General features: G+C 48.4%; 1 protein-coding gene across 1 annotated transcript; it reads right to left on the minus strand.

Moving 5' to 3' along the window:
- Positions 1 to 11,146: 11,146 nt before the first annotated feature.
- LOC120657050 (arabinogalactan protein 23-like) lies at positions 11,147 to 11,773 on the minus strand. The gene has a single exon (XM_039935292.1). The coding sequence runs from the start codon at positions 11,622 to 11,624 to the stop codon at positions 11,451 to 11,453; it is 174 nt and encodes a 57-aa protein (XP_039791226.1). The 5' UTR covers positions 11,625 to 11,773; the 3' UTR covers positions 11,147 to 11,450.
- Between the last annotated feature and the right edge of the window lie 2,349 nt (positions 11,774 to 14,122).

A 14,122-nucleotide genomic window follows, 5' to 3' on the forward strand; every position in this document is an offset into this window, starting at 1 on the left:
TTTCTTTCTTGGACTTCAAATCAAGCAACTCAAGGAAGGCACCTTTGTGTGTCAATCAAAATATGTAAAGGATATCTTGAAGAAATTTGGTATGGAAGATGCAAAACCAATCAAGACTCCTATGGCCACCAATGGGCATCTCGACCTAGATGAGGGAGGTAACCCGGTTGACCAAAAGCTTTATCGTTCTATGATTGGTAGTTTGCTTTATTTGACCGCATCTAGGCCCGACATCATGTTTAGTGTTTGCATGTGTGCACGATTTCAAGCCGCACCTAGAGAATGTCATTTGACCCCCGTTAAAAGGTTCTTGAGATACTTGAAATATTCTCCTAATATTGGTTTATGGTATCCCAAGGGTGCTCATTTTGATTTGGTTGGATTCTCGGATTCGGATTATGCGGGGTGCAAGGTTGATAGGAAAAGCACTTCCGGTGGTTGTCAATTTCTTGGAAGATCTCTTGTATCATGGTCATCAAAGAAGCAAAATTCCGTGGCTCTTTCAACCGCCGAAGCGGAATATATCTCGGCCGGAAGTTGTTGTGCTCAAGTTTTATGGATGAAGCAAACTCTTCTAGATTATGGTGTGAAATTTGATGAAATTCTCTTGTTATGTGATAATGAAAGTCCCGTGAAGATTGCCTCTAATCCGGTTCAACATTCAAGAACCAAGCATATTGATATCCGCCATCATTTTCTTAGAGATCATGTGAACAAGGGTGATATCAAGATTGATGGTATTGGCACGGATGATCAATTAGCCGATATTTTTACCAAGCCTTTGGATGAATCTCGGTTTTGCAAGTTAAGAAATGAGTTAAATATCATTGACTTCTCAAATGTGGCTTGAAAACTAGCACATGTGGCATATGGTTCTTTCATGCACTTCTTGTTTCATTTTTATGATTTTTTGAGGTATTTTTGAGCCATTTATGAGTTTTCATGATTCTACTCGATTTATTTTTTGAATTCTTGTTGAAACTTGCTCATATAAGTCGTTTGAAGGTTTTCATGCAATATTTGAGATTTTTGGATTTTTATATGAGCAATGAACCCAAATTGGAGTTGGAATTTAGAAAATTGGCAGAATTCAGACTTGTCAGATTTTTGGTAGCGCGGACGGTCCGCGGGTAAGGGGCGGACAGTCCGCAGTTCATGGGACTTGTTCACCAGAGGCTCTGCAGAGAAGTTCTCAACCGCAGAAATACACTGCGGACGGTCCGCCAAAGGACCGCGGACGGTCCGCCATAGGCTGTGCAGAATTCAACAGAGGCAGTATCAGTCGGGCTGCAGTGTAAAGATTCAAAGGCGGACGGTCCGCCGGGATATCGCGGACAGTCCGCGAATGGACAGAAAGGTGGGGTCGTCCAGACTTGATTTATAAGAGGTGTCCCTCTCACTCTTCCCCACCAAACCACACATATCCTCCAAAAAGTTCTCTCTCTTTCTCTCTCAAGCACGTGGGGGAGACAACAAGGTCAAGCCTTTTTGGAGTGGTTCCCGGACGGTCCGAGAGCATTCCCGGACTCTTCTCAAGATTGTGCATCATGTCCTCTCGGTATTTCAATGAATCCCTAACTCTTGTTCTTGGATTTCTTTATTGGAAAGAGTTAGGGTTAGATGCTCCGATCTATTTTTTTGACCATGGATTCGTGCAAATACTTGGGGGATCTTATTCCTAGTGATGAGGAGTTGCTAGAGTTAAAGTTTGGTTGGTTGATTTGAATCAAAACTCAAAATGTGGATGAATCAAAGATGAGGGCGATTTTGTGTTCCTGCGCAGAACAGATGGGTCGCGGACAGTCCGCCTGCTGGACGCGGACGATCCGCTGTGGTAGTTCATGAACCGCGGACGGTCCGCGTTCAGAAGTGCGGACGGTCCGCTAGTATCAGTTTTTTCAGATCAGTGCTGAATTGAGTTATATCATTAAGGATTGATTCTATAACTTTAGTAATTGTTCTTATGGTTAAAACTTGATCTCAGGCCACCCCGGAAGATCATCAAGGCCACTGCTTCAAAAATTAAGAAGGCAATGACTTCCAAGAGACAAAGGGACAGTGATGACTCGGATGATGTGGACTATGCTCCAAATGTTAGTGAGATGGCTGCTGCATCTTCAGTGGGAGATATTGGTGATGAGTCTTCAGAGGAAGATACTGAGGGGGTTGACAATGATGTTACAGATTTGATGGGGCTAGATCTACCTAGCCGACAGTGGACTGCAGAAAGCTATGCAAATGCAAGAGCAGTGGATCAGTTCAGCTTGCCTCGTGACACCAACATTCTCTTCTTCAAAACCGAGGTACAAAAAGATGTTTACTTTGGTCATCTAGTTAAGAAAAATGTATTCAAACATCAGACCATTGACCTAGGCTATATGAGACAACATCAAGTCATGTCTGATCTAGTGGATAGATTTCAGCAAATGGGGATAGCTAATTTTCTGCAGCATAGGTGTGATTGGAATGAAACAGTGATACGCCAGTTCTATGCCACTCTAGAGATAAACATGGTTGAGGAAACATTTAGGTGGACAACTGGTAAAAGAACCTATGGTGCTACATTTGCACAATTTGCTGAGGCAAATCAATTGGATTATAATCTCATCAATAGTGAGCAAAGTATGAATGTTGTGTTAGAAAACCCACTAGATGAGAATGACTACCCCATGTTCTATGAGCCTGCACATCTTGGAATTGCTAGAACTTTTGGGGGTACGCAGGGTTTGAGGCATCATCCTGCAGTGATCAATAAAATTGTCAGAGTCACATTCATGCCTAAGAGTGGCAACAAGGACAAGGTTAGAGGGCACTATTGGAATGTGATATCTCATATCATGAATGGAAATAGAATCAATGTCATTGCTCTTATCATGGATCAGCTTGCAGACTTGAGGCTTAACATGGAGATGAACTTGTACTTTGCTCCATACATTATGTCCATCATCAAGGTGAAGACTAGCTTCAGAGGGTTATGTGAAAGTAAGCACACTCCTTTCAGGCCATTCAAGAATGACAATGCTTTTCTCTTGAGGCCTTTGACTCCCTTCCCTGGAGATGATATGGATGCCGAAGCACAAGGGCAAGATGATAGTGATGATGATGCTCATATGGGAGCAGCTGGAGCTCAGCATGCCATGCCACCACCGCATCCTCCAGCACAGCAGCAGTGGGCCCCTCCAGCTGGCTACTTTGACCCATACTTTGCATCCATGCAGGAAAGCATGTCCTCTCAGATTGCGGGGTTAGCTAATCAGATGCAGAATCAGATGAACCTCAACTTCCAGAACATGCACCAGTAGATGTTCCAGCCCATGATGGCTCAGATGCAGGGGTTTCATGAGAGCTTACACTCAGACATAGCAGCTCTTGACTCACGTTTTGAGGATTTGCCCTCCTCTGAGCAGTTTGAGCAGATTGAGCAGAGACAGGACCAACTAGAGCAGCGCTTTGATGCCTTCAGCACAGCCTTCACAGGGTTTACTGATCATTTCTACTCAGTGTTTCCGGCTCTAGTGCCGCCTCCAGAGTTCTACCCGCACCAGCCGTTCTACCCACCGCCACCTCCTCCACCAGCCGTTTGACCTTATTGGGAATTGATGCAGAAGGGGGAGAAGGAGCTTTGGAGTGCTTGATCTAGGGGGAGCTTTGGAGTGCTTGATCTAGGGGGAGCTCATGGACTTCTAATGGAGATCATTCGTTTTTGGCTTCCGCTTGCCACTCTTGTTTATTTGTGTCTTCCATGAACTCTATTTAAGACTTGTGTTTGGATTTGAACATTTGGTTTGTATTGTGTGATGAACTATGTTAGTTTATGCTACTCTTATCTATTTATGTTCATCTTGTGGTTGTGAGGTTGTGCTAACCATGTTAAAGTTCATATCATATATATCTTGTATCTTGTATGCCTCGATTTCCACTTGTAGGGAAAACTCCGTCAAAAGTTTCAAATATATGTATGTGTACTTGGTATTCATGAAAATTAATATGCACATATCAAGGGGGAGTTCTCTCTACTCATCGAACTTGGTGAATTTATTCATACCATATTCTGAAATTTTTAAGAAAATGAGTAAGTTCTTCCAAAGTTCAATTCCAAGTCCACCTTATGCCTAGTGTATAAAGTTGACTTGAAAACTTTTATCACTCCAAAATTTAGTGTTGTCATCAATTACCAAAAAGGGGGAGATTGAAAGCATCTAGGCCCCTAATTCCAGTTTTGGTAATTAATGACAACGATTTGTGGATTAACGAATTCATTTGAGATAATGAGTATAGGTTGATCCACAAGTGAAAGAGATTTGGTTGAGAACGTATGGAGTTTTGGAGGTGATAAGCAAAGCTCGGACTCAAGGCAAAGGTATAAACTAGGGCTTTTGCGTTTTACCGGTCACAAGGCGTTTAGTGGATGAAAAGTGACCGGATTTGTTGGATAGATAGCCGTACTATCAAGAGGGGTTGTGTACTCATGCTTGACGGGTCTTTAGTGCCATTTTGCTCAAAATGTCTAGTTGCATACATGAGGGCTAACGGCGTTTTGAAAAGATTTGAAATAGACTAAGTTCGAGAGCTGACTGAGTAACGGCGGACAGTCCGCGCCTGAGGGGCGGACAGTCCGCGCCCGTTCCAGAGAGCTTGCAGAGGCTCTGGTGGGCTGGCGGACAGTCCGGCCCAGATGGGCGGACAGTCCGCGACCGTTCCAGAGAGCTTGCATAGGCTCTGGTGGGCTGGCGGACAGTCCGGCCCAGGTGGGCGGACGGTCCGCCACTGTATTTCATATTTGTACCAGAAAGGGTGTCTCTCTGGTTTGGGCTGAAAAGTTAAACTGCGGACAGTCCGCTCCTGAGGCGCGGACGGTCCGCAGGCTAATCTCAAAGTTGTTCCAGAGACGTTGTTAGTCTCTGGTGGGTTGGAACTCTTAACTGCGGACGGTCCGCCACTAGGGCGCGGACGGTCCGCCAGGGGTTAACGGCTAGTTCTGACACACATTAAATGCACTCTGACTCACTGGTTTATAACGGCGGACAGTCCGGTTTTTGAACCGCGGACGGTCCGCGACTTCGCAGAAAAGAGTGTAACGGCTAGTTTTTGGAGGGATGTCTATATATACCCAATGCCCGGGCATTGGGTGAGTCTCTTGGCCATTTGGATAGCATTCTTGACACATTAGAGCTAAGGCATCCCTCTCTCACACACACTTGCTTAGAGATTGCATTTTTGAGAGTGTGAGAGCTTCCTAGTGCATTGCATCAAGAGTTTGAGCTTTGTGGCATTAGGGATACTTCAAGCAAGCGTCGTCAACTTGTTACTCTTGGGAGTTGCCGCTCCCTAGACGGCTTAGAGAAGTGGATTTCGTGGAGCTCCTCCAAGGAGATTGTTGAGGAGCCCCGATTTCGGTTGTGAGAGGTTTTGTGCTCACCTCACCGGAGTGGTGAAGAGCAACTCTAGTGGAATCGAGGTGTGGAGCGGTTCTTTGATTCAAGCCGGCTCAAAATCAAGAGGTTCTTGATAGAGGAGCGGTTGATTCTTGGAATCCACCTCAACGTGGATTAGGGGTGACCGGCAAGTCATCGACACCACGGGATAATTTCTTGTGTCAAGCTTGGTTACTTCTCTTGCTCTCTTTAATACTTGTTCTTACTTTGAGCAATTTACTTTACTAGAGCTTGATTTGTGCCTTGTCACCCTAGGTTGCAAACCCATCTAGAGATAGTAATAGCATGACATAGGGCTTTCCTTTGTTACTAATTAAATTTCTCTAGTGTTATTGCTTTTAGATTTTAAACCGCCTATTCACCCCCCTCTAGTCGGTGTTCTTGATCCTACAAGGGTTCCAAGAATATTAAGTGCAATTGCACACTTCAACCCGGGGACAAAGTGGTGCTCTCATACCACTGGCAGGCAAGAGATGCACACGGGTTCCATGAAGCCTGTAATGAAACGTGCATATTGATGCTTCCCGCAATGTGTACAGGCATTCAGGCATTGCAAACCTGTTGTAAGTGTGGATGTCACGTTTCTTACCGGGAAGTACCGAGGGGCATTGTTGATTGCAACAGGCATGGACGGCGAGGATAGTTTGATCCCCCTGGCATTTTCGTTGGTTGAGGGTGAAAACAACGACAGCTGGTCATGGTTCTTGCATTTGGTCTATAGAGATGTTGTTGGACCGGACCGTAAGGTGTGCATTATTTCGGACCGACATCAAGGAATTCTTAATGCAGTTGAGGACCACATGGAAGGGTACCAACCAATCGTGCATAGGTAGTGTATGAGACACTTTGCCGCTAATATATGGCAAAGATAGAAGAGTAAAAAGGTCATAAAGCAGCTAAAGTTAGTATGTGCATCAAAGGCGGAGAAGACATTTGAAACTAGGCTTGCAAAACTAAGGGGTATGATGAGCGAACCGGCAACAATGTGGGGGAGCCTATCCTTGACCAACCACGCCAACAGGAGGAATCTAGCCCGTTTAAGGTACGGTGCATACCTATCGTCCCAAGTGTGAGTCTTGTGAAGGCGGGGATGTAGAGGCCTCAAAACCTACAAACATATCAGTCAACATTGTAATCAACTAAAGTCGAATTAGTAATTTCACACACAAAAATTCAATCACAAGTTCACCTCCGTACGCTCCTCTAGTATCTTGCCACGGTGCCGCTCATCATAAACCATTTGTAGGAGGGGATACCGCGGATGCTATGCCATCTATATTCAAAAACCGAGAAATCAAGAACAACCAAGTGATAAATCACTATAAGGTCATATTTCATATGCAGTCATTAAATATTTCATTTGTAGCTTTGTTGGTACCTTAGTGTGTTAGTCAGCCTAATTCAGTAATGCTGATCCAGATTACCACTAGACGAATTTACATTGCACTTTCGTTTCAAAAAATAAAGCCCTAATCATTAGCTATAGTCAACTACTGCAAGTACATCTTCTAAGTTCTGAGCTTATAGTTCATATCTTATAATTTTCCAGCTTTCAACTTCAATTTTCGTTAACAATATTCACAACAACGAGCCTGCACATGTTTTTTTCCTAAACCAAGAACATAGATACAATTAGCGCACATGACAAATTTCTTATTGCACTAGTATCAGTGAAAATGCTAATCAATTAACTAGTTCACTGAATACCATCTTCCAAATATAAATGAATTCTGGTTATTGTTAGTGAGTAACACCCAATTCCAATTGTTATTTACTATTCACAAATGGTATTATGAAAGGAACAATCATGGCTGAAATAAATCATACCCACCAACTACTATACATATGCAGTACGAATATTGATTTCTAAATTTCTTCATGAATACCTCAATCGAAAAATCAGAGGAGGAAAGGAAGAAATATACCTGCTCACTGAAAGGAGGGGGTCAGGGAGGAGGTCAGGCGCTGGTGGGGGAGGGGCGGATGGCGGCGGGCCAAGGACCGGCGGCCGCCGCTGGCGGCGGCGCCAGGGACTGGCGGCCTCCGCGGGAGGCAAGGCCGGGCTGCCAGTGGGCCAGGGACCGGCGCCCTCCGCGGACTCCGCAGGCGGCGGGACCGGTGGCCCGCGCCGCACCCTTCCTTCCTCGCTCCGCGGCGACCGACCGAAGATCGGATGGCGGCGGCTCAATGGAGGCGCGGGTGGTGGTGCCACCAGGCGCCGCGCGGGTAGTGGTGCCTTGGCGCGGGGTCTCGCCGCTCTGCGATGCAAAAAAATGGCGGCGGCCGCTGCCTGGAAGAGGATGGAAGAGAAGGAAGAAAGAGAAAGGTGGGGTAGGGTTACTTGTTGGGCCGTCTAGTAATGGGTTGAGTCGCGGCAATGCATGTAGCGCGACTTAGCCTTGCCACGTCAGCTGCCTGGCCGCGGGCGTTCCAGCGTGGCAGCTTGGTCGCGCCAAAGTATGTGGCGCGACTCTTCAGGGAGTCGCGCCACGGAGCTTGGCGCGACCAAAAGGGCTAGTTTTTGGGAATTTAGATTTGCATGAGTTATTATTAAAATATTAGATTAAAAATGATTAAAATAAAAAAAATCAATTTTTAGTGGCTAGTGTAACACTCACCCCTCTCTCCCAGCACTACCGTATCTCATCTACCATGCTCATGGATGGATGCCACGGCAAAGGATGGGTCTCTATTTATAGGACAAAGGAGGACATGATATTTAGATAAGGTGTCCCCTTCTAGAGAATTTCTAAACATTCTAATATTTTTTAAATTTATTAATTACTAATTCTAGAATTCTCCATAGAAAATATCTCATTTTTGCAGACCCTCGTGAGTGCAGCGCACACCTTTTTATTTGTTTCGAAGTAGGGCGCGTACTATTACCACTACGTACCACACCACCAGGCAGCTAGCCTTCATGACATGTCTCGCTGCCAACTCGACGTCAATATCTCATTTCCTCATTGAAATATGCATTCTTGAAGTTCATGTAGTTCTTCAACCCTTTGATTTGTGATAACCTCCTTGAGCATATGATGAAGCGTATGCAAACATTGCTATGTTCTTCCTGCACCAGAATGGAGAAATCCTTATGTAATGACCATAACATTCTTGATCTTGCAAGGCCAAGGCGTAGTAGCTGCAAGCTGGGAAGTGTGGTGGCTGGTCCATGAAAGTGACTCATCTTTGTTGAGCGTCTGCCCTTCTCAGCTTAATGTCCGTTCAACATGCAGACCAGTATTATTGTCTTTTGCATCAATGGATTGATCTTTTCCTTTGTGTGCTGGGTAATTGTGTTTTGTTCCTTTCCAGCTGGTAAATTCAGCATAGGTATAATAGCTTGTTAAGCTTTCAATAAAGCTGGGCTGAATGCCTTTGGTCGAAAAAAATCCAGCCTGGGTGCCTGAAATAACATGTATTTGCTTCTGAATCTGGTTGTTGCTACGCAATGTTGTTGTTGTGTCCAACTTTCACTGAACTGAATGCTTAGAAATCACTTGCGGCCATGCTCAGTCAAATTCTGAATTTGTTTGTGGTAGGTGCTATGCTACATTGCTGCTGTGTCTAATTTTATCTTTAAGTGAATGCTTAGAAATCACTTGCGGCCATGCTCGACCACATGCTGTCCTTACACCAACATTCAGAAGCATCACACAAAATTAAGTGTTGGTGGCCACTTGGGGATGCAGGTTTGCAGCCTTTCTGGAGTTTTTTTTTTTTTTTTTGGTGAGCTTGAACCTTTCCGGTGTGTGCAGTTGCAAAGTAAGATGGCCTGGAATGTCGATGCTGTAGTGAGATACTACTTGTCTGTGGCGACAGAGTATCTCGTATTTAACTTTTCCATTCTTTTTGCAGTTGTTGGATCTTAAGTTGCTCTCTAATTTTGTTCTCTCCATTCTGTAGATTGAGTGCTTCTTTTTACAGCGTTTTGTGATAGTTACTCCTAGAAGATTTCGTGTAATTCTGCAATGTTAAAGCAGTTTGTTGTCCTCCCTGAAGAAGCTGGGCCTGCTGGGGTCATTTGGGGACCCTGCAGAGACTCGATCTGCACAACGATCCATACTTTTTTGGGTGCAGACCACTGATCCCGGTTGAACCGGTAATGGACGGGTGCACCGGTAATAAACTTTACAAAGCCACTGCCTAAATTTTACTAGTTGCGCATGTGTTTTATCTATTTTTGCAACCGTGGGCAGATTACAAACAACTAGTCACGTTGGCGCGCGTAGCGCGCCTATACAAAAAACATTGACCTAAAATATTAATGGAAAAATATTATTCGCTACTATATTCGAAACAACATCGTATCGATGCATTGAGTTAAATCTAAAAATTATAGTAAAACGGCATAGTAGTTTAGAGTCTGAGAGCGCGCCGATCTCAAACATTTTAGTATAGAGGTACAGACAATTTTTTCTTAGGAATTCGTTTTTTTGTGTGTCAGTAGGTATAGTTTGATTACTTTAGTAGGAAAAAAAGATTAGAAATGAATGAACAGTTCAATTATATTTTGTGAGTTTACGAAGGGAAACCCAAAGCCAAAAAGTAGTAGAACTACCACGTGTGAATGTAGTATACAAAGTTTAGTTATTATTTTTATATGTAGGAAGTAGTCAAATATATTTTGTATTGTCAAATAATAGAAGGGAAATAATTTTTTAAGATAAAAGGCTCACTTAATAGAACCGTGGGCCCCATGTCGGTTTCGTCTGAATAGCACGTGGGCCCCACGTGGGTCCCGCCTGAATAGCGCGTGGGTCCCACCTGAATAGTATGTGGGACCCGCATAAACAGTGCGTGGCCCACGTGGGGCCACGACTCACGGAAATGCCTCACTTAATAGAACCGTGGGCCCCACGTGGGTCCCGCCTGAATAGCGTGCGGGTCCCACCTAAATAGTATGTGGGACCCGCATAAACAGTGCATGGGTCCCACGTGGGGCCACAACTCACGGAAATGCTCCGATTCTTGGAGCTTTAGTATATGTACTCAATTCAGAAATGGCAGTGCAGTTCTCTTTCTCTTCGGATGAAGTACTTGAACTAAACCCTGGGCCTCCAAAGCAGTACTACCATCTTGCAAGTTCGTTGTTTCAGTACACTATTGGTTATACTGACGCCTCATGCACCGTCACTTCGACTAGGGCTTGGTTTAGATGAAAAAACTTTACATCCAAAAATATCATATCGAATGTTGCGGCACTTGCATGAAAAATTAAATATAGACAAAATAAAAAACTAATTGCACAATTTGCTTGTAATTACGTGACGAATCTAATAAATCTAATTAGATCATGATTAGACACTAAACTGCTACAGTAACAAATGCTCTAATGACAAATTAATTAGATTTAATAAATTTGTCTCGTTGTTTACAGACGAATTTTATAATTTATTCATGTTTAATATTTCAAATGTATCCCAAAATATCGGATGTGATTCTTTACACCAAAAACTTTACGCATCTAAACTGCTTAGAAGGTAACCCTGTCGATGAAAATGCTATTTCTCTACGAACTTCACCTGCGCCGTAATGCATTCAATGCTTACTAAAAAGGATACGGCGTTCAGATGCAGAGCACTTGTAGCATCGTATACGGTTTACACGGCCAGCACATCCTCAACCACGCAAAAGGCAGAGCAAGATGCCATGAACTGAAAAAACAACCTTCTGGGCAACATCTATGCAAGTTAAGCACGCATCAACGCGATGATTAAATCGAATTGTTGAATTGATCCAAACAAATGGCAAGCAATGGTACAGGTGTCGGTCCCTCTCTCGAAGGGATTGAAGAACAAATAACAAGGCACCAAATTAAACTGGTGCATCAGCGACATCGATCAATTCGTTAAATCAAGGAGAGGGGGGGAGAAGAAGAAGAGAAAGCCGTGTCAAATCGAAACCCACGCACGCATCGGAATGCGCGCGCGGTGTTCGGAATCAGAGCCGCCATGTCTCCCCCTGGTCTCTTCCTCCTCGTCCTCCTCCCGCCGGGCCGGCCGTTCCAGCGGCTCACTGAATGTAGTAGGCGAAGAAGGAGGCCACGGCGGCCCCGAGCGCGGCGCCGACGGCGGGCGCGACGGCGGAGGACCCGCTGGTGGGGGCCGGGGCCGGGGCGTCCGCGGCGAGCGCCACGGTGGCCGAGGCAGCGACGAGGACGGCGCAGGCGATCTTCTTCATCTCCATCCCTTCTGCGGAAGCTCGGCGGGACGGGAACGGAACGGCCGGAGGCGAGCAAGAAGAGCCGCGGCGGCGAGCTTGGCTGGCTGCTGCTGCTTTTCTTGGCTTGCCTCTGTCGCCTCGAGCTTGCTTGCCTGGGAAGCGATGGGGCGGGCGGGGGCGGGGGATTTATAGCGGGGCTAGCGCGGCGGGGGAAGGAAGAAGCTTTGGCCGAGACGATCGCCAGAGCGGGCGGGTGGGCCGCCACCCGCCATGTGGTGGCGCCCGCTACGTGCCCGCATGTGCATGCGAGGCGGGCGCGGGCGAGTGGACGGGCGGCCGGCCGTCTCGCGCGGGGAAGAGAGAGAGAGAGGAGACGAACGAACGGGTCGCGTGGCGTGGCGCGTTGCGCTTCGTTTTGAACGAGTCCCTTTCTTCTACGTACCGGTCAGGCGCGCACGTTTATTTGCGTGTTGCAGCTGGGTGTTAGTTTTTTCTTCGAAAAAAAATTGGGCTTTGGTTGACGCTGGTGCGTGCGTGCCTAATTTTGACAAATGTTTGTCACGTCCAACCTCGAGGCAGAAACGTTGTGTCCGCCGCCTTGGTCGTCTTCGCCGGCGAAGCAGCGCGGTGGGTGGTTCCATTTATGTGCTGCTGTTGCGCCACACACGTCCCGTTGTTCAGAAGGTTCAGAAGACCGGCCATCTGCCTAGTTTCCACAGAAGAAGGGAAGAAGACCAATGGTAACCGTGGCCCCCAAGGTGTCGTATCATCAGCGATTAGTCTACGGAGGCAGCAAGTAGCCTGCCAGCTGCTAGATGAAAGGGAAAGAGGAGCTGTTCAGTTCAGACTTTTGAAAATGAAAACACAGGCTGCCAACCGGGCGTTTTAAAATCCGTTGGTCCATTTCGAGCTCTCCGCTTTAGCGCATTACTAATCGTTTAGATTATGCCCAGCTCCATGTGTTAAGCTGGCGGAAAAGCGATCGACAACCTGCTTCAACTTGCGAGCGCGATGACAGGGTCACAGGGAGGAGACTTGTGCTAGCAGCTTTGGTTCGTTGCGGTCTGCAGAGACCCAACGCATAAAGGCGGCAGCAGGCAGCAGGCAGCAGGCAGCAGCCGATTCAAAGTTTCAAACCCTCCCCCATGGGCCATGGCGCCGCTCCGCTCGGATCATCGAGCTGAGGCATGGGGCCATGGCCAGCGCGGGCGCGCCGGCTCGCCAAGCAACGGTGTCCCCCGCCGGCGACGGGCCCGCGCCCGGCACACCACGTTCTCGCCAATGATTTCGCGGCTTGGGTACAGGAAGGCCCCGGCACACGTGGAATTCTGTCGACTCGTTCTAGCTCGTCGAATTTGTTTTGTACGTTACCAGGCTGCCGATAATTGGCTGGTGTGAGATTAAAATAAGGCATGATAGGTCGACCACATCAGCCAGCCCCCCGCGTCGCTCCCACGTGGGCGACACGGGCGGACCCCTAGCCACCGCCGCCGCCCCATTCTTTCCTCTCCCCACCGCCGCGCCGCCGCCGGAGCCGGCCGCCGGAAACCCGCGTGGCTCGCGAGGATGGCGGCGGCGGGGCAGCCTTCACCTCTTTCCTCTCCTGGCGGGCGCGGATGTTGAGGGAATCGGAAGAGGCCGTAGTGGAGTGGGCGGCAGCGGCGCCGGCGAGGTCGGATCCGGGCATCCCGCGGTCGGATCCGGCGGCCGCGGGGTTGGATCCGCCACCAGCCGCTGCGGCGACGGCTCTTCCGACGCTAGCTGGCGGTGCGGGCGGGCTTGCGTGAGCGGCGCTGGCTGGCAGTGCTGGCGTGCCCGGCGCGGGCGTGCGGCTGGCTGTTGGCGCTGGCGTGCGGCTGCCCGACGGCGAGCCCGGAGGCCGCGTGGAGGAGTTGCGGCGCGGGGTAGCGTGGTGGAAGAGCCGGGAGGCCGCGCGGATGGCGCGAGGGAGGTGCGGCGCGGCGACGGGGGCTGTGGCTGGAGCGCGGGGCCATGTGTGCGCGCGGCAGCGGCTGTGGCCGGCGCTCGCAGCAGTGGAGCAGCGGCGCGAGGAGGATATGCGGCGCGGGCCGAGGCCGCGTCGCCCGTGCTGGTCGGTCTCTGCCCGGCCGGGAGGAGGTGCGGTGGTGCGGCGTGCCGGGAGGAGGTGCGGTGTGGCGCCAGCGCGTTGCCGGGTCGCGAGGACGGCGGAGGGAGATGGAGCTTCGGCAGCAGGCTTTGTGGAGCTGCGACAGTGGCGTCCCTCGGTTAGGGCGGCCGCAGTGATGACGCCGGCTTGAGGCGACGAACGCGTGCAGTGGGGTGCCGGCACTCCGGGCGAAAGCCCTCGCCAGATTCATTCTGGTGAAATGGCGGCGGTGCCTCCGGGCGTCGCTCTCCCTGTTGAGGGCGTCATTTTGGAGTTGCAACCCTCCTGCACGAGGTCTCCGGATGAAAACTCGGTCCAGCTCCTGGACGAGCGACGGCGGCGCCTGTAGGCGTCGTGACCTCCTTGGAGGCATCGTCTCTAGAGACACCTTTCG

The sequence above is a fragment of the Panicum virgatum genome, chromosome 1N, assembly GCF_016808335.1.
Source record: "Panicum virgatum strain AP13 chromosome 1N, P.virgatum_v5, whole genome shotgun sequence".
NCBI lineage: Eukaryota > Viridiplantae > Streptophyta > Magnoliopsida > Poales > Poaceae > Panicum > Panicum virgatum.